At 44.7% G+C, this 22,531-nt stretch overlaps 1 protein-coding gene across 5 annotated transcripts in view; it reads right to left on the bottom strand.

Annotated features, from left to right (window-relative positions):
* Nucleotides 1-22,531, bottom strand: part of SPTBN5 (spectrin beta, non-erythrocytic 5) — a 445,401-nt gene that overhangs the window by 5,096 nt on the left and 417,774 nt on the right. For 3 of the 5 annotated variants that reach the window (XM_077264001.1, XM_077264030.1, XM_077264005.1), the window contains exons 67-69: nucleotides 17,988-18,079; nucleotides 14,835-14,920; nucleotides 657-714 (exon numbers count right to left, since the gene is read on the bottom strand). In XM_077264001.1, coding sequence (XP_077120116.1) covers nucleotides 657-714; nucleotides 14,835-14,920; nucleotides 17,988-18,079 — 236 coding nt within the window. The remainder of the gene's footprint in view (nucleotides 1-656; nucleotides 715-14,834; nucleotides 14,921-17,987; nucleotides 18,080-22,531) is intronic. The other 2 variants (XM_077264014.1, XM_077264022.1) reach the window with 1 other exon arrangement.

The following is a 22,531-nucleotide window of genomic DNA, read 5'->3' as shown; positions in this document are numbered from 1 at the left end:
ATTATTTTGGCAAAACCAAAAAACATAAAACACCTCAATTTTACCCCCAGCCGTACCACCAGCTCGAGGGCACCATAATTCCTGTTTTGGGAAAAATTAACCACCACCAGCTCCCAGGGTAAACACCCCGTCCAGAGCCTGTAACCAAAATGCCAGAACACCAAACCCGTTTGACTGTCCGGAATTTCCTTCAAATTCCTCCGCCGCTGAATCCGCATAAACTCCAAGAACCCCACCCCCCGCCCCAGCCACTGTGACAAAATAATATTAACCCTTACACGTGCCAACTAACAATCCTCGCTCTGAATAGATCTATCACGTCAACCCCAACTACAACTAACCACCTACAACAAACCCAAAAAATGGAGAGGGCGGGTGGGTCACTCTCCACTACATCCTAACTGCCAGTGTGCCGCATTTTCCCGAAAATGAAAACATTATATAGTCCCCCCACCACCCCCACTCACAACCCCTCCCACACCTCCTAACGGCCAATAAAATTCCCTCAATTTTATTTAAAAGAGCCCATGCCCAAGCACAGTCATGGGGGGCCTACATTCAGCTCCGCCTATTCCTGCCCCCTCCTGTCCTTGATTTACACTAAGAGCAGAGCATAAGAGAGAAAATAATCTATATGTATTTTCACAGTTTCTTACCTAGGAATGTCTCTGACTGGCGAGTAAGTAGATGCCTCCCTTTTAATGACAGGCTCATCTAGGGAAAAAAATAGACACATACATCATATCTTAATTCAGATGGTATATTTTGGTCAATTCTAATGCTGCTAAAAACTCACTTAATAGGCATAGTCAGTAAAGACCGTAAAGTATAATCACACGTGGCACATTTGTTACGGAAATTTCTAAGCTGATACATTCATCTCATACAGTACATCTGAATAGTGTTTATGCAGCATGTGTAATGGATATTTCCTACTCAAAAGAGTGGAACGGCCACTGACATTTCTGAAGTAAGACTGCTTTGTGTGAAGATACCCAAAGGGCCTTGTAGGATGATGTGGTTACTCCATCTTATACTATTCAATGATAAGATTCTGTTTGTCTTATTTTCACAACAAAGTAAAGTAACAGATTGTTGTACCATGTTACAGGGAATATGTTAGAAGGTTTTTGGTACGGAATCTGAAAGCAGCATGCTGTAGGGGCAGAGATCCTGATTCCAGCGATGTATCACTTACTGGGCTGCTTGTTGCAATTTTGACAGAATCCCTGTTTTCTCTTTTGAAGATGTAGCAGTGCTCAGAATACTGAGCGGTGTATAAACCCACCTACACTCTTGATTGACAGCTTCCTGTGTACATTGTAAGTAAGCTGCCAATCAGTCGTGGGGGTGTATGTTTTCAGTGATAATCTCCTGCTAATAAAACACTGACTGCATTAAAGCTACAACAAACTGCTGAGCAAGTGACAATAGAAAAAACCAGAAAGAACAAAAAAACCCTTTTAAAAATTAACTTTTAATGAATACAATTTAAAAGTGTCGAATCAAAAGACGCTAAAAAATATCTCATATACCCTTTTAAGGGAGATGCAGTTTTGAGTGCTTCAAGTTTATACATCATCTTAACAATAACCAACTAGGTTTGAAATTCACATATAAAGTGTGTGGGGGGGGGGGTGCGGGGGAGAAAATAGCCTTTCTTGATGTCATGATATAAATTGAAAAAAATAGGTAACTTAAGACTTCAATATATCGTAAACCCACAGTGTTCAATAGGGAGCTTAGCTGGGTGAGCCATCACCCCACCCCGCTGAAATGAGGCACCCCCAAGGGGCAGTTCGTAAGACTCAAGAGAAATAGCTCCTCGGGGATGGATTTTTACAAGAAAGCCAAGGACCTAAAAAACAGGTTTAAGAGGGAACGTGGCTGGACAACAGATCCGTGGGTACTCTCAGATGCAGACACTAACTTTTGCAAATACATTTTACCATCAAGCACCTTCCAAAGCTCTGTAACAAAGAGAACATACAAAAACAAGTGTTTCGCTAACTGCAAAACCTCTGGGGTGGTATACCTATGTACATGCCAAGCCCCAAAGACTATGTGGGGAAAGCAAAGAGACAATCAGTGAATCAGTATAGAGGAACATCTGGGTGACATAAGAAACAATAGGGATACTCCACTGGCACGATGTAAATTATGAGTGCAGCGCCCCAGAGTCCTGGTCGTTGCAGTACTGTTGCTCCGCCACTAAGGGGGGCTATGGTACGTCTGATGGCACTGAAGGAGTTTACCTGACCAGGTATCACAGACACCAATACACTTCACAGTCTGGCCACCAGGGGGAGCTAAGGGTGCTATGTATTAGGCCACTCCTCACAATCTGGTAAAACTGGGGGTTAGATAGGAGGTTAGAAAGAAAGCTGACTGGGTTGGAACCAGGCAACATCCTGTGTCAGAGGGTGTTGCAGGGGAAGATTCAGGGGGGGTCCCTGTCAGGGGTGGGATCCTGACAAAGGCCTAGCGAACAGAAAGAACGTTATGGGACCGCGCCTGCACTTTATTGCGGTGGTACCCCAAGAAAGGACAAGAAGCGAGGTTTATTGTGCTGAGTGAGAAACGAGATCAACGCAACAAGGAGAATCACCAGTAGGAGTCGTGCTGTAAGACGAGGCAACATCCTACTGAGGCGCGCAACCCGTGGCCGGAAACGCCGAGGAAGTATTGAGCTCCAGGCCTTACTTCAAACCTATGGCAGGACAGTCAGTTCCAGGCGGGCTGTCTCACCCAAAATCACCTAAGCAGACACAGGGGGTCAACATTTGGAGAGGGGCGACTCTAAGGTCCCGGAAGACCTCCGAGCCTACCCGTCATACGGGTGCGTCCTAGCCATATCATCTGGGGGACGAACAAGAACATCAGAATCGAGTTGTGAGGGAACTTCAGAAACAGACACAACAGTTGTGAGGACTATCCCTTAAGCTCAGCAGGGAAGGACTACAACACACAAGCGCTAGAAGGTAGACACAGATTTCCACCTGCAAAGGGAACTCTGGAGGTGCCATCGGACCGGCCGGACTCAGGCAGCCCGGTTAACCGTATTCCGGACTGAGGATCCTGAAGCCTTCAGTAAAGAGGTAAAGAGACTGCAACCTGGTGTCCTCGTTATTTACCGCGACCTGCACCACACCACAACATCACCACCATCAACCCCTTTCATTGGGCGCCCCTCAGCAGGGTCATGGACCGGGTCTAGCCACCGTGACAACCCCAGAACTGAGACAGAGAGGCCCGGTACTGGGTACCCCTCGGCCCTGCGGCAGTGGGGGCGCTGCAACTTGGCGTCACGAACAGGATCTACTTAAGCCTGAAGAATTAGGGCATGTGTGCCTTGGAACTGTGATTTATTGTGCTTGGACTGTGACTTATTGCAAAGACTGTGCATTGCTATTGCCGCCTGAAGTTCCCGCCAAAACCGCCACCATTACAGCGCTGAGGAGAGCGCAGGAGGAAAAGAGGGGCGTGGAGTAGGCGTGGACCAGCTGAAGAGCGCGAAAGACAATGGCCGCCCAGTCTAAATATTTCTGTATCCTGAGGACGTGTCCGTCAGCAGCCGAGGTCCGCCTTCTCATCCTCTTTGGAGGGTGGAGACCATGGAGACGGGGCCGCCCACGAAAGAGACCGCGGGAAGAAGACACTGGAGAGGAAGCAAAGATAGCGACGTCGGGAGCACCGCGTGGGGACGACCCGACCCAGCATGAGGCTGCACCACCCGACACAGCCCTAGATGCGCCATCGTTGCAGGGACTGGCCCTCACGGAGCTACCGCTGGGCAGACCCAACTGGCCGCCGTCTGAGGAGTGTGTGGCCGCAGCCGAGGCCCGGCAGATAGAACGCCGCCGGGAGGCTGGCCCATCGCTCGGCTGGGCCAGCCCACGGAAGTCCGCCTGTCTCCAGTGACCCCTACTTCCTTCATCCCGACCGTGGCGGAGTGTGAGCTGCAGGCACAGGGCCTGAGGATCCTGCCGGAGGCCGAACACCTGCGGCGCCTGATGATGGCGTGGCGGAACAGACCCCAACCCCCGGCGCTGGACACAGGGGGGCAGAGCGCTGGACACGGGGGCAGAAATCTGGACACAGGGGGGCAGAAAGCTGGACACGGGGGGCAGAGCGCTGGACACAGGGGAAGAAAGCTGGACACGGGGCAGAAAGCTGGACATGGGGGCAGAAAGCTGGACACGGGGGCAGAAAGCTGGACACGGGGGCAGAAAGCTGGACACAGGGGCAGAGCGCTGGACACAGGGGGCAGAAAGCTGCACACAGTGAGGCAGAAAGCTGGACACAGGGGGGCAGAGCGCTGGACACAGGGGGCAGAGCGCTGGACATGGGGCAGAGCGCTGGACACGGGGGCAGAGCGCTGGACACGGGGGCAGAGCGCTGGACACAGGGGGGCAGAGCGCTGGACACAGGGGGGCAGAGCGCTGGACACGGGGGCAGAGCGCTGGACACAGGGGGGCAGAATGCTGGACACAGGGGGAGAATGCTGGACACAGGGGGAGAATGCTGGACACAGGGGGAGAATGCTGGAAACAGGGGCAGAATGCTGGACACAGGGGCAGAAAGCTGGACACGGGCAGAAAGCTGGACACGGGCAGAAAGCTGGACATTGGGGCAGAACGCTGGACATTGGGGCAGATTGCTGGACACGGGCAGAATGGAAAAAAGGGACATGATTGGAGACACAGGGGGCAGGATGACAGACATGGCGGCATGACTGGAGACACTGGGGCATGACTGGACATATGGGGCAGGACTGGAAACAGATGGGGCAGAATTGAGACACGGGGCATGATTGCAGAAATGGGGGCATGATTGGAGACGGGGCAGAATGGTGATACGGGCATGATTGGAGACACTGGAGGCAGGATTGGAGACAGATGGGGCAGGATCATGGGACAGGATGGAGACAGATGGGGCAGGATGGGGAGATCATATGGGGCAGGATGGATACTCATTAGGGCAGGATGGGAGAACATATGGCTGACGCCAGGAATGAGATACACGGGGCTAGGATGGCGAATATTATTACCATAGGGGCTAATTAAGGGATATTATTACTGCAGTGATGTATTTATTTTATTTTTTGAGTACACTGTTTTAAATGGAGGGGCGGTCCTATTACTGTGTAGAGTGATACTATGTCGCCTTCTTCATGTGGTGTAATGTAGAAGTTGGGAAAATTAAGTAATGTGTTCTGCAAGTGGAACTCGAGATAACGGTGTTATTTCCTGCTGAAACGAGTCCTGGCTGGATGAAGTGATGGAGGTCTGTGCGGGATGAAAGATGAAGGACTTCACCTAGAGACGTCACTGGTGAGTCAGTGTTACCTATACACTGTACACTATATACAGAGCTCCTGTGTATAATGTCACCGGTGATCACTGGATTACCTGTACACAGACACTGCATACTAAGTACAGATCTCCTGTGTATACTGGCACTTATGGTGATAGTATTGTGTTTTTTTTTTATTATTGATCAGTATTGTAGTATTCAGTCACTATGTGGTGGTAATATGTGGTCTGGTCATGATGTTGTGGTATTTGTTCCTTGTATTTGATATTATTCGATCACTGTGGTGGTAATATGTCATCTGGTCATGGTGTGGCGGTATTTGTGCCTTGTAGATAGTATTATAGGTCACTGTGGTGATATGGTGTCTGGTCATGGTGCTGTGGTATTTGTTCCTTGTATGTGGTATTATAGGTCATTTTAAAAATTGAAAAATAAAAATATACCTAAATTGTACTGCATATTTTAACAAATATTTAACAGGTTACAATAGAGTAGGGCCTGGCCAAAAGTGTCTACCTTGTCATTTTGGTGGCTTAAAAAACCTTTTGGCCAAAACAAAAGCTGCCGGCTATATGTGTGATCTGGTGATGGGAACTGTCAATGTGTGATAGGTGAGAAGTGGAGTTTTTCCAAGAGATAGCGGTGGGACTGTGGACAGTTTGAGGGGTGGAACGTGGAGGCGGGGCTGGGGTGGAGCCTGGGCGGAGTCTCAAGGGGGCCCCGGAAATTGAGAAGTTGCGCTACCTCCAAGAGACTTGGTCCCCTCTTAAAGGGAACGTTCACCAATAGAACTTAAAGTCGAATCATGCTTACATGTAAAAGTTATAGGTAGTCAGCTAGTTAATTGTAAGAAATGTTTAATGATGTGTTAGAGAATGAGGACAGGAAGTGAACCCGTACGGGGTTAGTCGGTGAGTCCTCCTAGGAGCCGTACAGAGATGGCTCAGCGATCTAGAACTGAGGGAAGGTTGATAAGTTCTATACTGTGAACACATCAAAACCTTCCAATTAAATTAGACAGGCCACAAGAATGTAAAGTTCAAAAATAGATAGATTTTATTAATACAAAAAATGGTTAAAACCCAACATTGGTATACAACCAATCAGAATATAAAAATGCCTCCGATCATAAATAACAGATCTAGAATGAGCCCCCACAAAATGCCTAAATGAATGTGAATAACACACTAGGTAACAAATAACCTAATGACAATGGAAATAATGACTGAGAAATTTAAATCTATAAATATGACACTATTATCATGTAAATGTGCCACAAAGTTGGCCAATAAACTGAGTGAGCTGAATCAGGCTAAATTTATAATACTACTGACAAATCATGTAATTGTGCCAATATGCCAGATAAAAAGCTGTCACAATCAATCTAATAATAGGGCAGTATAGTATAGTATGACTTATAAAGGAAATTCTCAGAACATAATTACCACAGTGGAGGTTACACAAGATCTGCTAGGACCCCTAGGTAGGCACAGATTTCCACCTGCAAAGGGAACTCTGGAGGTGCCATCGGACCGGCCGGACTCAGGCAGCCCGGTTAACCGTATTCCGGACTGAGGATCCTGAAGCCTTCAGTAAAGAGGTAAAGAGACTGCAACCTGGTGTCCTCGTTATTTACCGTGACCTGCACCACACCACAACATCACCACCATCAACCCCTTTCATTGGGCGCCCCTCAGCAGGGTCACGGACCGGGTCTAGCCACCGTGACTACCCCAGAACTGAGACAGAGAGGCCCTGCGGCAGTGGGGGCACTCCATGAGCACGAGGGCAGCCTCGACTGCATTACTTTTCGAGCTATAAAAGTGGTCACTCCACCTATCCGACAGAGGAACTGGGACTATAAAATCATTTAAAGGGAAAGCAGATGGATTTTCTGGTTGGATAGTCTGAATTCTGGGGGTCTAAACGAACAGCTGAGCTAAGCTTTGCTAGTTTCATATAGCTTTCTTGTAATATATTTATAGATAGGTTTCCCATTAAGCCAACAATCCACTATGTCCATAAATTATGATATTTATCATTTATACCATGGGTTGAACTGTACCTATGGTTGTCTTGAGCACCTTCACTATTGGAGTAATAGGTGGACTGTATCGACTGACCCACCCTTGTTTTTAACTGTTGCCAATAAATTAACTATATACACTGGGTCTGAAAATTATGTGGTTATATTACTAAACTTTGGTCTGCAATGAAGCTAAAATCCTGAGGGGGCACTGACAGACATTATGAGAAATGATGGAATGATGCCTGTGACACGCATATGCGCTCCACCAGCAGGAAGGAGAATCGGTCCGACGGAAATGACTAAGGTGAATGCTGGTACGAATTTCCATTCCACCCGTGTGCATCTTTAGTTCACATAGTAGAAACTGCTATTTATAGACTCATTGTAATCTACTGTTACCTCCACAGCCAACTAGAATCATAGACAGTAAGATTTATGTTGTGTGTATGTGGTTAAATACTGTAGCTCTATTTTAGGGGCATGCAGGGACTCTGAGGGACTGCCGACGTTGAGCGGCATATCGAATTTTAGGGTGTCAACCTCCACAGTCAGGTATGACAACAGATTAAAAGGGACCTCCTAGGGTCATTTAAGGATCTCTACTCAGAATATCTCCTTCTCTGCGCTCAAAACTGTATAAAGGGTTGAAGGTCCTACCCCTTTTAGTCCCTATGCTGCTACTGTATATGTATATAAATATGTATTTGTATACTGTGTTGAGCGTATATATATATCATGCATTACCTATGTATAATATACTGTTTGTTGCTGCATCATGTACATAATAGGGACAGTGCAGTGTGTGCTATGGCCACTAGATGGGACGTAGAGTTCACTACTTTGTATATAGTGCTATAGGAGATATTAGGGATAACTATAGGAGGAGTTAGCTGGGGAGTAAGTCAGGAAGGTCTTCCTGGGTGAGTTCAGTTGGGGCTAGGGAGGCCTTAGGTGCTCGGGGGGCTATAGGCCTGGGCTACCCAATATCCCCGCAACGTTCAAGCGTGTGCCCAGCCATCCAGGGTACACAGGGAAGAGCAAAGTACAGCAAATCCCACAGTAGAGAGAGAGGAAGGCATAAAGGTCACTGTAAAAGTGTATGGCCAGGTTGCTCCAAATGTGGCAGATTGCTTCGTGGGCTGAATCTTTTATGTCCGTTGCGAAACGGGCAGGAGGGTGCTTTACTGTAGTGACGCTGTACAGGGAGGACGCTGAGGGGCTGTCTGGGACGCTACAACCCGCGGAAACACTTAGTGACGAAGGAAACAGTGAAGGGAGAGATGAAGTGATGTTCCATTTGTACTGTAATGGAAATGCTGGAAACTACTTGGATGTGCTGTGTCCTGAAGTGAATAAAATTATTGATCTAAGAGTTTCCCTGGACTGTGTCTCCATTCACTGGGATCCAGAAGCAGCAGTATGCCAGTGCAGCAGAGAGGACACTGACAGCACAGTGAGTACCGACCGTATTATGCAGATTAAGAAGCACATTTTTCATATAGAGGTAGGCCAGGGTGTACAATGCCCAAAAAGCTCAGCCACGACTACTGCCCTGGCCTACCTTTACAATTGGCATAGTAGGCTGGATGCCGACACCTTGCACTGCGTAGGAACCGCAGAAGAAGAGAAAGGAGAAAGAGATGCCGAGGATTATTTGTTTGTGGCAGATATGACCCGAGGAGTGCAGGTTGAAGATTCTGAAAATGAGAGTAAACTACCAGACGAGACTAGACTGGATTTGACCAAAACTGTGAGTTGGACTGATGTTATGAGAACTAAAATGGCAGCCATAGAGATGGAGAATTCTGATGCCAGAAAGGAGAACAACCATTATGAACCACTTCCACAGCGACCGGAAGTTGAGACAACCCCGGAGGAGCCTGACTCGGAAATACAGGCCGAGCCGGGACTTCGCTCACAGGAGCCGAAGTGTGCAGCCGCGCCCGTAGAGAGATCTGGTGTCCGCGGGGGGGAAACGGCTGAGCTGTCAAATTCTCGGGCATTGAACGTGCGGCAGCTGCTGAAGGAAGTGAGATCCAGCCTGAGCGGGACGAATGTGGATGGAGCAACGTGTATCATGGTGGTGAGTGAGCCATGACCCCTGAAATCGAAGGGCAGGTCCTTATACCGGGCGTCTTCCCGTCAGACAGCACTGACCCTAAGCCCATGTCATACGCGGCTTCAGAAGCAAACGTGTCCCAGGCCTCTAAAGTGAACCAGGGTCCTATATTGTCCCCTGGTCCATCCGTCTGGATCACCGACATCATAGCTCAGAAGAAAGCAAGGGAGAGGGAAATTTGGGTTCAATTACACCAGCGGGGAGAGGCTGCCATGGCTGAATGCCGCTCGTATGGACAGTTGGTGTATGCCATCATAGAGCGAGGTTATGGCTTTATACGGGAGGCTGGCACAGATGCCAAAGTCTATATTAATGTTGCCTCCGTTAAACATGGGAGACCCCTGTTGGAAGGGGTTTGGGTCTCCTTTTTCAGAGAGGACTGTCCCAGAGGATATTACGCGGTGGCCGTGACTTTGTGTATGGAGGAAGATGTCACCTGGCTGTATGTGGGTCCAAGGTCAGGGAGGTGGGAACTCCCAGCTGCTACTGCCTTGACCACCGCTTCTGTGGCAATGGGACAGTCCAGGGATTCTGCGGCTGCAGAGTCCTCGTTGGCCCGTACGCGGGCATGAAATCAGGAGGAGAAGGAGGCGTGGAAAGCATGCCGCTCAGGAGATGTCTGCTTCTTTAATAAAAGTACTTGGTGCCTGTTGCACCTTACTTAGGCTGGGACTGTTCTGCGTTCCCACAGGGTAGGAAGCCCTGCTACGCTCAGTAGTTGAGAGCAAAGCGGCCATTGCGGCCTACTAAGAATGTTTGTGTGGAAAAGTTGTTTTTTTTTCTTCTCTTTGTTTTGTTGCACCCGTTGTGCCCCTCTGCTGATTAGCAGGACTTGACATATACGACAATTTGGGTCCATGAACTTTTGGACCAGGCAGTTTGTGCATAGAGCACGGAAGGAAGGGGGACGACCCCCTTAAGGACTCAGCTGAGTGTAAATACGTTAACTATGGACTGATGGTGCTTACAGACGGACTGTTGTGTATACTGGCAAAAGTTGGTGCTCCCCTCAAAGGAAAGGGGATCACCCTCAAGGTTTGTAGGCCCAAGAAGAGGGGTCACTTATAAAGATATTTTGGTGATGATTTAATGGACACCAACTGAGGACTACCTGTGCAGCCACTTGATTTAAAAAAACAAACAAAAAACGAAGTGGACATTGACTTAACATGGTCTTAGCTCACATTGAGCTGATTTTATATACATGTTCTCCCTGCATGGAGTATTCATTGTAAAATATTAAAGTTTAATAGTTTTATAATAAGCGTAGCATTGTCGGGGACGACAATGGTAAAAGGAAGGGGGAATGTAAGGGGTTGAAGGTCCTGCCCCTTTAAGTCCCCATGCTGCTACTGTACATGTATATATATATATATATATATTTATTTATTCTGTTTCGAGCGTTTATGTATTATGTTGCTGTACTACCTGTGTATAATATGCTGTTTGTTGCTGCATCATGTACATAATAGGGACAGTGCAGTATGTGTTATGGCTTTAGTTGGGGCGTAGAGTTCACTACTTAGTAGATAGTGCTGTAGGAGATGTTAGGGTTAACTATAGTAGGAGTTAGCTGGGGAGTAAGTCAGGAAGGTTTCCTGGGTGAGTTCAGTTGGGGCTAGGGAGGCCTTAGGTGCTCGGGGGGGCTATAGGTTCGGGGTACCCAATACCCCCGCAACGTTGAAGCGTGTGCCCAGCCATCCGAGGTACACAGGCAAGAGCAAAGTACAGCAAATCCTGCAGTAGAGAGCGAGAGGAAGGCATAAAGGTCACTGTAAAAGTGTACGGGCAGGTTGCTCCAAACGTGGCGGATTACTTCATGGGCCTTATGTCCAGGCAGGACAGGCAGGAGAGTGCTTCACCGTGGTGACGTTCTACAGGGAGGACGCTGAGGGGCTGTCTGGGATGCTCACGGAAACGGTGACGAAGGAAACAGTGAAGGGAGAGACGAAGTGATGTGCCATTTGTACTGTAATGGAAATGCTGGATGTGGATGTGCTGTGTCCTGAAGTAAATAAAATTGTTGAGTTAAGAGTTGCCCTGGACTGTTTCTTAATTCACTGGGATCCAGAAGCAGCAGTATGCCAGCGCAGCAGAGGGGACACTGACAGCACAGTGAGTACCGACCGTATTATGCTGATTAAGATGCACCTTTTTCATGTAGAGGGAGGCAAGGATAAGCAATGCCCGAAAAGCTCAGCCACAACTACTGCTCTGGCCGACCTTTACAACTGCATCTCCCTAAAAAGGATATAGAAGGTGTTTAAGCATTTTTTGATTAGACACTCTTAATTGTATTAATTAAAAGTTAATTTTTAAAAGGTTTTTTTCTTTCTGGTTTATTCTCTAAACACACACCAAATTAAATGTTGGTTGTTATTTTCTGAGCAAGTGACATCACCAGAATCTGCCCTAGGTCGGAGTCACACTTGCAAGTTCAATGCGAGAAACTTCTCTCGCATCAAGTGGTGATGGCGAACTCAGTCGAGGGGTTCAAGAGAGGCCTGGATGTCTTCCTGGAGCGTAACAATATTGTATCTTACAGTTGTTAGGTTCTTTAGAAGGACATAGATCTGGGGATTTATTCTGACGGAATATGGGCTTAACTGGATGGACAAATGTAATTTTTCGGCCTTGCTAACTATGTTACTATGTTAATAACTCCCGACACTGCCGCCAGAACTCGGGCCCGGAATGTGAGGCTGCATGTATTTCTATGCAGCTGAACGCTCCGGTCCCGAATGCCGGCGGCAGTGCCGGGACTTGATGCGAGAGACTCGCGTGAGTTTCTCACATTGAACTCGCAAGTGTGACCCCGGCCCTAGATGAAATCTCCATACATAAAATTTTACATAAAACTAAATATAGATTAAATGGGTAGTGATTATTACACTGGTCAACAGCATTTTTGGTGCCAAAGATATTTCATCGAATTTAGGGTATTTTTGGGGTGCTGATTCTGAATATGTCATCAGTTTTGCCAGATTGGCTCAAGTTTTTGAGATTTTTGGTATCTTATTTATAGCACTTGTTGGTAAATGCGACGCATCATCTCATTAATTTCTTTGGATTAGTACTTGAACTGAGCAGTTCTCAATATAGTTTTGTGTTAATTAGTGTTCTAAAAGTTTGTTCATAGCTTGATTTTTGCACTAACTTTATGTTGTCTGTTTTCCAGTGAAAAGCATGAACTCATCAAGAAGAAGTTGTCTTAACGATCCAGACTCATTCTGTTACATTTGTGGTGAATACACACTGCCAAAACATAGAAGAAACATAACAGACTTCGTAAAAAAAGTGTATTTTGCCTATTTTGGGGTTATGCTTGGGGACCAAGACAAGTTTTGGGCACCACACATAGTGTGCAAAGCATGTATCGAATTATTACGAAAATGGAGCAAAGGACAAAGAAAAAGCTTCAAATTTGGTGTTCCAATGGTGTGGAGAGAGCCAAAAAATCATCATGATGACTGTTATTTATGGTAAACACAGGTACAGGCACATCTTCACAATGAGGGACAGGCCTTCTTGCAGATTCCATGTTACTCCCATTTTCGTTTCTTATGCTTATTGAATCCTTGCACTTGCACTGCACAGAAATAACAGTCATCATGATGATTTTTTGGCTCTCTCCACACCATTGGAACACCAAATTTGAAGCTTTTTCTTTGTCCTTTGCTCCATTTTCGTAATAATTCGATACATGCTTTGCACACTATGTGTGGTGCCCAAAACTTGTCTTGGTCCCCAAGCATAACCCCAAAATAGGCAAAATACACTTTTTTTTACGAAGTCTGTTATGTTTCTTCTATGTTTTGGCAGTGTGTATTCACCACAAATGTAACAGAATGAGTCTGGATCGTTAAGACAACTTCTTCTTGATGAGTTCATGCTTTTCACTGGAAAACAGACAACAACATAAAGTTAGTGCAAAAATCAAGCTATGAACAAACTTTTAGAACACTAATTAACACAAAACTATATTGAGAACTGCTCAGTTCAAGTACTAATCCAAAGAAATTAATGAGATGATGCGTCGCATTTACCAACAAGTGCTATAAATAAGATACCAAAAATGTCAAAAACTTGAGCCAATCTGGCAAAACTGATAGCATATTCAGAATCAGCATCCCAAAAATACCCCAAATTCATTAAAATATTTTGGACACCAGAAAAAAAATGGGGGAGACTGGGGAGACGTATTGGAGGCGATTGCGTGAGGATGATCATACAAGTATGGAGGTGAGAAGGAGGTCTTGTGAGGAACGGAGTGTACGTGTGGAAAGATATCGGGAGATTAGTCCTGAGACATACGGTGGAGACAGGTTATGGATGGCTTTGTAGGTCAATATCAGTAGTTTGAACTGGATTCGTTGGGGAATTGGGAGCCAGGGAAGGAATCTGCCGGCGAGAGGTAGATTAGTTGGGCAGCAGAGTTAAGGACTGACTGGAGAGGTGTACCAAGATAGACATACCAAGATAGGCGAACATTTTCCTCATTCATCTGGTGATTGGCAACCCGTTTAGACTGCAAGATTACTGAGAAATGTCCAATCTCAATAATCTTCTGATGTAAATGGACCTTTACGTTGAGACAGAATCTTGCTTGATGTTCCCTATAACAGGTGATAGCTGAGAAATTGATATTAATCCCACCGCTGGCCTGGAGAAGTTGAATGGAAGTCTTTAAATCTGAACACATGAGATGACAAATGAGCTCCATGCTGCTCTTGGCCATCTTCAAAAGTGTTATAGACATATATTGAACAGTAGTACATAGTCAAAATCTGCTGCTGTACTCAACGTCTCCTGGCCACAATCTAGAGAATGGAGGACACAAGCTTCACATTCTGGGTGAGTGATGGGGGTCTCAGCAATGTGACCCTCGCCACGCTAACAGTTTTCATCGATCAAGTGAATAGGTGATGTATTGTTTGGGCTGGAATATCACCTTAACAAGGGGTTGTTTAAAGCAGACAAAGGAGATGTTACATTTGAATATGTCTAGGGGGGCAAATGTCTGCCTTTTCTGAAAGGGGGGGGGGGCAAACGTAGCCTTTCTGTCTTTAAATGTTTCACAAACTTGTAGTATACATCAACTCTGCCTCTATGGATACATTTTCCGGGTTGTCATACCTATCGGTTACAATACCCAGAAGTTAAAGGGCTTGTACTAAGTTTTCAATGTTATTCCCTATTTTGTAGGTTAGTGAAAAACTAATGATTATTGTGGGGCCGATCCTGAGATCGAGACCACTAGGCTTTCTTCAGTGATCAGTAAGTTTTTCTATAGATAGGTAATAACTTACGAACTCAACACAGACCCTTTAAAGTTCAGATTCAATAGTATTATCACAAAGAAATTCATACCAGCGTTTCCATCAATTGCTTGGATCCAGATTTCCATCTTTTTAACAGTGGGAACTGAAAGTAAGTATTCAGATCCATCAGTTGCCCTAGAAATAGAGAAATGTTATAGTTGTAGGGGCCATACTATGAAGAGTTCATACTATAAAAGCTGCTACTGCTGCCCCTTATTTCTCATCCTAACAAAACAGTATATACTCAAATTAAAGTAAAAAACATAGAAACTGGAGGTTAAAAAATATATAAAAATATATATTGGTAGACCTTTAGCTAATTGCACCATAGTTTATGAAGAAAAAAAAGACTTATAACTTGCGCCTTATCAGGTTTAGGTCAGATGGGGCAAGACCTAACATGTAAAACTATTTGCCAACATTCTTGCACAAAGTAAATCAACTAATAGAAATTCTAAACTTTGAGCAATGTGCTTTTTTAGATGGTCTAGTCTAACAGCATAAACCACTTTGATAAAACTGGTGCACTTTGAGACTCTCTTGTCTAAGGATACGTTTACTGAAAGATTTGTAATACATCGTTCAGTGCACAAAAGCCGCCATTGTTCTTGGCAGCACAAGCCTTACTTATCCAGGACAATGTACTGCCAAGAATGATGATTTTTAAGCAAACCAAAAAAATTATTTCACCCTACGAACAATTGTTTTCCTCACTCACTGCATGATTAGTGTGAAACAATCATTACTAAGGATACTCGTTCAAGAAATACTTTCAGTGGAAACGCAGTTGAAAGGATAGCTGTCACCAGGTTTTTCCCAAACAGAAAAAAGAAAATGATTCAGCTGACCCTTGTGATGGTATTCTCACAGCCCATGAGAAATTTAATCCGAGCACGAAAACGTCTCTGCTTGACGCCAGGTACTTGTGCAAGAAAATGAAGGTATCCAGCTCAGGAAATAAAATCAAAAGTCTTTATTTTAAATTTAAAAAGTAAGCTGCTTGAGAAACCAGTGCATACTGGAGGAAGGAATGTCTTGAATAACTGGACGCGTTTCGAACATGTATAGTGCTCTTAGTCCTCAGTTTCACAATGAGCAGTCTTGCCAAAAGTTAAAATACGCCCCAAACAGGTGGGGAACAGAGTGAAAATGATTGCTCCACAGAATGAAATTAACACGTGAATAGCATGACATGCAATGCAAAGTGCACAAGAAAAAAAAAAAAAAAACAAGGAAAAAAAAAACAAACAACAAAAAAAACACACACCACATTCAATTACAAATGTGCATAACATATACAAATAATGTTAACTATAATCAATCAATAATGCAACATAATTTCCTTCTTCAAGTTCAAACCCAGATGTACTCGAGTGTTTAATAGGTAAATCCAAAAAGCTTCCCTATCCCACTATTTCTTTTCTCTATCTCCACCACGTATATTTCTATGCACTTGATCTATTGCAAATAAACTAAAGTGTGCAATTTGTCTGTTGTGCGATTTTATGAAATGGTTGGATGCATTAGATACATGACGAGTTGTGGGCTGAGTAATATCATAAAGATGCTCCCTGATCCTGTTTTTTAATCTTCTGATTGTAGAACCCACATATAATAGTTCACATGCTGAACATTCTATTATGTACATCATCATCATCTTAGTGTATTTGCAATAGAACAAGTGCATAGAAATATACGTGGTGGAGATAGAGAAAAGAAATAGTGGGATAGGGAAGCTTTTTGGATTTACCTATTAAACACTCGAGTACCTCTGGGTTTGAACTTGAAGAAGGAAATTATGTTGCATTATTGATTGATTATAGTTAACATTATTTGTATATATGTATGTATTTGTAATTGAATGTGGTATGTGTGTTTTTTTTTTGTTTTTTTTCTTTTTGTGCACTTTGCATTACATTGCATGTCATGCTATTCACGTGTTAATTTCATTCTGTGAAGCAATCATTTTCACTCTGCTCCCCACCTGTTTGGGGCATATTTTAACTTTTGGCAAGACTGCTCATTGTGAAACTGAGGACTAAGAGCACTATACGTGTTCGAAACGCATCCAGTTATTCAAGACATTCCTTCCTCCAGTATGCACTGGTTTGTCAAGCAGCTTACTTTTTAAATTTGTCCAAATAAAGACTTTTGATTTTATTTCCTGAGCTGGATACCTTCATGTTCATGCACCAGGTTTTTCCCACCTAATCTAAGAGCAGCATAATGTAGGGGCATGCTATAGATTTGATAACATTGATATTGTATCAGCAGGAGATTATCACTAAAGGACTAGTAAAGCTGCAGCCATGTAGTCCAGCCATGCCCCCAACACTGATTGGCAGCTTTCTGACTATGCATAGAGTACACAGAAAGCTGTCAATCAGTGGTATGGGCGGGATTATATAGACCTCAGTATTCATAGAACTTGTAGCTATGTAGCAGATAAAACTGTGATTTAATGAAACCACAGCAAGCAGTCCAGTAAGTTAAATAGCTAGAATCAAGGTCTCTGCCACTACATTATGCTGCTCTCAGTTGGGGTAGTTAAAACCTGGTGAGAGATTCCCATTTGAAGAGGTTTACTCACCAGATTTCACAATACAAACTGCACATATTATTATACAGATATCTTAGACCTGGTGAGGCTGGTGTACATACTTTGAAAATCCATTCCAGAATAGATGTATACAGTAATCATATTAAAATAAGTATTTTAGGACTTAAGCCAAAAAGTGAGAACGCTCAGGGTCTAAGTGTAGTCAATCTCCACCCACCCTAATTGACGGACAGCAGCAGCTTGTACTGAGCAGTGTGAAAGCTCAGCTGGAGGAGTGACACTGATGTACATAAGCTAGGTTTATAAAGCAATTCTGACATTGATTGTTAAAGTCAGTATACCAGCCTTATCTGGTCTAAGAGATCTATTTAAAGTATGGCTTTTATTTTGAGAAGACTAGTGACAGATCCACTTTAAATGATGCCATGTTGCAATTCCCTGCACGTTGAGTATCCGGAAGCACCTGTGTGAAAAAGAAAATCAAAAGGGACCTTGATCCCTCTATTCTCAGCATCTCCAGTACATATAACATTGGCTTCACTGCCCCTCACAACTTGGGTAATAAGAGTGGCCTAAAACCAGCGCTGATAATAAAGCCATATGAGCGCTCTCATTAAGGCTGGATGCCAGCCTGTACCGTACCTCACACAGAAGGTGTTTACTTTTTCTGCAGTATCCGATAATCTTTCACAGACAGCGCCCACCACGTTAACTGAAGGAATTGCAGTTTCATTCTAAAAGACATATTACATGCATTATATATCATCTATAGCATTGGCTTCTGATAAACCTTTCGCATAGTGAAGGCTACTCCAGAAATAATTTCATCATTTACCTCTATCCAGTTCTGTGCTGACTCGACTCAGATGCCACATTGACAGTTTCTTGTCACATCACTGACTTTTCACATGCCACTTTCCATGAGGACCGTGAAAAGACAGCGATTATTTTTCACCATGGTATTGTGGTTTCGGGGCTCCTGCAGTCTAATAGCGTTCAGAGGAGATTGAAGGCAGTCAGTTTTTGCAGCAGCTCAATTAACCCCTTAGATACCACAGGCAATATAAACTGCGGCATCTCGGGAGAGTGACAGAGGGAGATTTCTCCCTCTGTCATTGCATTGGCTCCACGCAGCACAATCTCTATGGCATCTGGTGGCCTAACAATGGCCTCTGGTGATAGATCAAAATCAAATATATTGTGACAGTAAGTATTTAATTGTTCTATATACTTGATTTGGTATGTTTTTTCAGCTCATTAGTGCAACTGTTATGATCCGGTGACTTTGGAGCCGCATGAAACTTTCTCTGGAGTAGGTGGAAACTGTACTGACCGCAAACCCTGAACTAACACCGCAACTAGACGTAGCCGTGGGGTTTGCCTAACAAACCCTAGACACCTCGACACAGCCGGAGAACTAAATACCCCTATAGATGGAAATAGGAATACTACCTTGCCTCAGAGTAGAACCCCAAAGGATAGGCAGCCCCCCACGAATATTGACTGTGAATAGGAGAGGAAAGACACACACAGGCAGAAAACAGAATTTAGCAAAAGAGGCCACTCTAGCTAAATAGGGAAAGATAGGACAGAATACTAAGCGGTCAGTATTAAAACCCTTCCAAAAATATCCACAGCAGATAATACAAAAAGTTCACAATCTAACTAAAGACATGGAATGTATATCTGCAGCTCCTGAGAATCCAACAAGACTGAGAAAATACTGACACAATCTAAGCTGGACAAAAAATGAATAGCACTGAATTATTGAGCACACAGCATGTGTGCCACAGAAACAAAACCAGACACTTATCTTTGCTGATTTGGCAGCAAGGCAGAAGGAACCAAACAAGGACCAACACCTCCCAAAAACCATGGACAACTGGCAAGGACTAATGAATCCTGCACGCCTAAATACCCCATTCAGAACTGCAATCAGCAGATACACCTGACCAGGACTGCATTACCACCTACAACCACTGGAGGGAGACCAAAAGCAGAATTTACAACAGTACCCCCCCCCTTTGAGGAGGGGTCACCAAACCCTCACCAGAGCCCCCAGGACGATCAGGACGAGCCAGATGAAAAGCATGACCCAAATCAGCAGCATGGACATCAGAGGCAAAAACCCAAGAATTATCCTCCTGGCCATAACCCTTCCATTTGACAAGATACTGAAGCTTCCGCCTTGAAAAACGAGAATCCAAAATCTTCTCGACCACATACTCCAACTCCCCATCAACCAACACAGGGGCCGGAGGATCAACAGAGGGAACAACGGGTACCACATATTTCCGCAATAAAGATCTATGGAAGACATTATGGATAGCAAAAGAGGCCGGAAGCGCCAATCGAAAAGACACCGGATTAATAATCCCAGAAATTTTATAAGGAGCAATAAACCGAGGCTTAAACTTAGGAGAAGAAACCTTCATAGGAACATGACGGGAAGACAACCAGACCAGATCCCCAACCCGAAGCAGGGAACCAACACACCGACGACGGTTAGCAAAACGCTGAGCCTCCTCCTGAGACAACACCAAATTGTCCACCACCTGAGCCCAAATCTGCTGCAACCTGTCAACCACAGAATCCACACCAGGACAGTCAGAAGGCTCAACCTGCCCAGAAGAAAAACGAGGATGAAAACCAAAATTACAAAAAAAAGGCGAAACCAAAGTAGCTGAACTAGCCCGATTATTAAGGGCAAACTCAGCCAATGGCAAAAAGGCCACCCAATCATCCTGATCAGCAGACACAAAGCATCTCAAATAAGTCTCCAAGGTCTGATTAGTTCGCTCGGTTTGGCCATTTGTCTGAGGATGAAATGCAGAGGAAAAAGATAAATCAATGCCCAGCCTAGCACAAAAGGCCCGCCAAAACCTAGAAACAAACTGGGAACCTCCGTCGGACACAATATTCTCCGGAATACCATGCAAATGAACCACATGCTGAAAAAACAACGAAACCAAATCTGAAGAGGAAGGCAATTTAGGCAAAGGCACCAAATAAACCATCTTAGGGAACGGTCACAAACAACCCAGATAACAGACATCCTCTGGGAAACCGGAAGATCAGAAATAAAATCCATAGAAATATGCGTCCAGGGCCTCTCAGGGACCGGCAATGGCAAAAGCAACCCACTAGCACGAGAACAACAAGGCTTGGCCCGCACACAAGTCCCACAGGACTGCACAAAAGAACGCACATCACGTGATAAAGAAGGCCACCAAAAGGACCTACCAACCAAGTCTCTGGTACCAAAGATACCAGGATGACCAGCCAACACAGAACAGTGAACTTCAGAAATCACTCTACTAGTCCAACTGTCAGGAACAAACAGTTTCCCCACTGGACAGCGGTCAGGTCTGTCAGCCTGAAATTCCTGAAGAACCTGTCGTAAATCAGGGGAAATGGCAGAAAGAACCACCCCTTCTTTCAGAATGCCGACCGGTTCAAGGACCTCAGGAGAATCAGGCAAAAAACTCCTAGAAAGGGCATCAGCCTTAATATTCTTAGAACCCGGAAGATACGAGACCACAAAATCAAAACGGGAAAAAAACAAGGACCATCGACCTGTCTAGGATTCAGCCGCTTGGCAGACTCGAGGTAAATCAAATTCTTATGATCGGTCAAGACCACAATACGGTGTTTAGCTCCCTCAAGCCAATGTCGCCACTCCTCAAACGCCCACTTCATAGCCAACAACTCCCGATTGCCGACATCATAATTGTGTTCAGCAGGCGAAAATTTACGGGAAAAGAAGGCACACGGTTTCATCAAGGAACCAACAGGATCCCTCTGAGACAAAACGGCCCGTGCCCCAATCTCAGAAGCGTCAATCTCAACCTGAAACGGAAGAGAAACATCCAGTTGACGCAATATCGGAGCAGAAGTATATCGACGTTTAAGCTCCTGAAAGGCAGAAACAGCCGCAGAAGACCAATTCGCCACAACAGCGCTTTTCTTCGTCAAATCGGTCAAGGGTTTAACCACGCTGGAAAAGTTAGCAATGAAACGGCGATAAAAATTAGCAAAACCCAAAAATTTCTGAAGGCTCTTTACGGACGTGGGTTGAATCCAATCATGAATGGCCTGAACCTTAACCGGATCCATCTCAAAAGATGAAGGAGAAAAAATAAAACCCAAAAAAGAAACCTTTTGTACTCCAAAGAGACACTTAGACCCCTTCACAAACAAAGCATTGTCACGAAGGATCTGAAATACCATCCTGACCGTTCCACATGAGACTCCCAATCATCAGAAAAAATCAAGATATCGTCCAAATATACAATCAAGAATTTATCAATATAAGTCCGGAAGATATCATGCATGAAAGATTGAAAAACAGATGGAGCATTAGTGAGCCCGAACGGCATCACAAGGTATTCAAAATGGCCGCTCCCATCGGTGAAGAACATGGCCGAATATGCCCTTTCTCCAAAGACTCCGTAACATAACTCCGCATAGCGGTATGTTCAGGCACAGACAGGTTGAAGAATCGGCCTTTAGGAAACTTACAGCCTGGAATCAAATCAATCGCACAATCACAGTCCCTGTGCGGTGGAAGAGAACTGGACTTAGGCTCATCGAATACATCCTGAAAATCAGACAAAAACTCTGGAATTTCAAAAGAGGAAGAAGAGGAGATGGACATTAAAGGAACATCATTATGAACCCCCTGACAACCCCAACTAGTCACAGACATAGACTTCCAATCCAACACAGGATTATGTACGTGCAACCACGGAAAACCCAGCACGATAGCATCATGTAAATTATGCAACACCAGAAATCGACAATCTTCCTGATGAGCTGGCGCCATGCGCATGGTCACTTGTGTCCAAAACTGAGGCTTATTTTTAGCCAAAGGTGTAGCATCAATGCCCCTAAAGGGAATAAGGTTCTGCAAAGACTGCAAGGTAAAACCACAACGCCTGGCAAATTCAAAGTCCATTAAGTTCAAAGCGGCGCCTGAATCCACAAACGCCATGACAGAAAATGATGACAATGAGCAGATCAAGGACACAGATAACAAAAATTTAGGCTGTACAGTACTGATGGTAAATGAACTGGCGATCCTCTTTGTCCGCTTAGGGCAGACAGAAATGACATGAGAAGCGTCGCCACAATAATAACACAACCTATTCTGACGTCTGAATCCTTGTCGTTCTGTTCTAGACAGA

Source organism: Ranitomeya variabilis, chromosome 1, assembly GCF_051348905.1.
Source record: "Ranitomeya variabilis isolate aRanVar5 chromosome 1, aRanVar5.hap1, whole genome shotgun sequence".
NCBI lineage: Eukaryota > Metazoa > Chordata > Amphibia > Anura > Dendrobatidae > Ranitomeya > Ranitomeya variabilis.
Note: the sequence above shows the minus strand (reverse complement) of the source record. Positions and strands in the feature narration are given on the sequence as shown.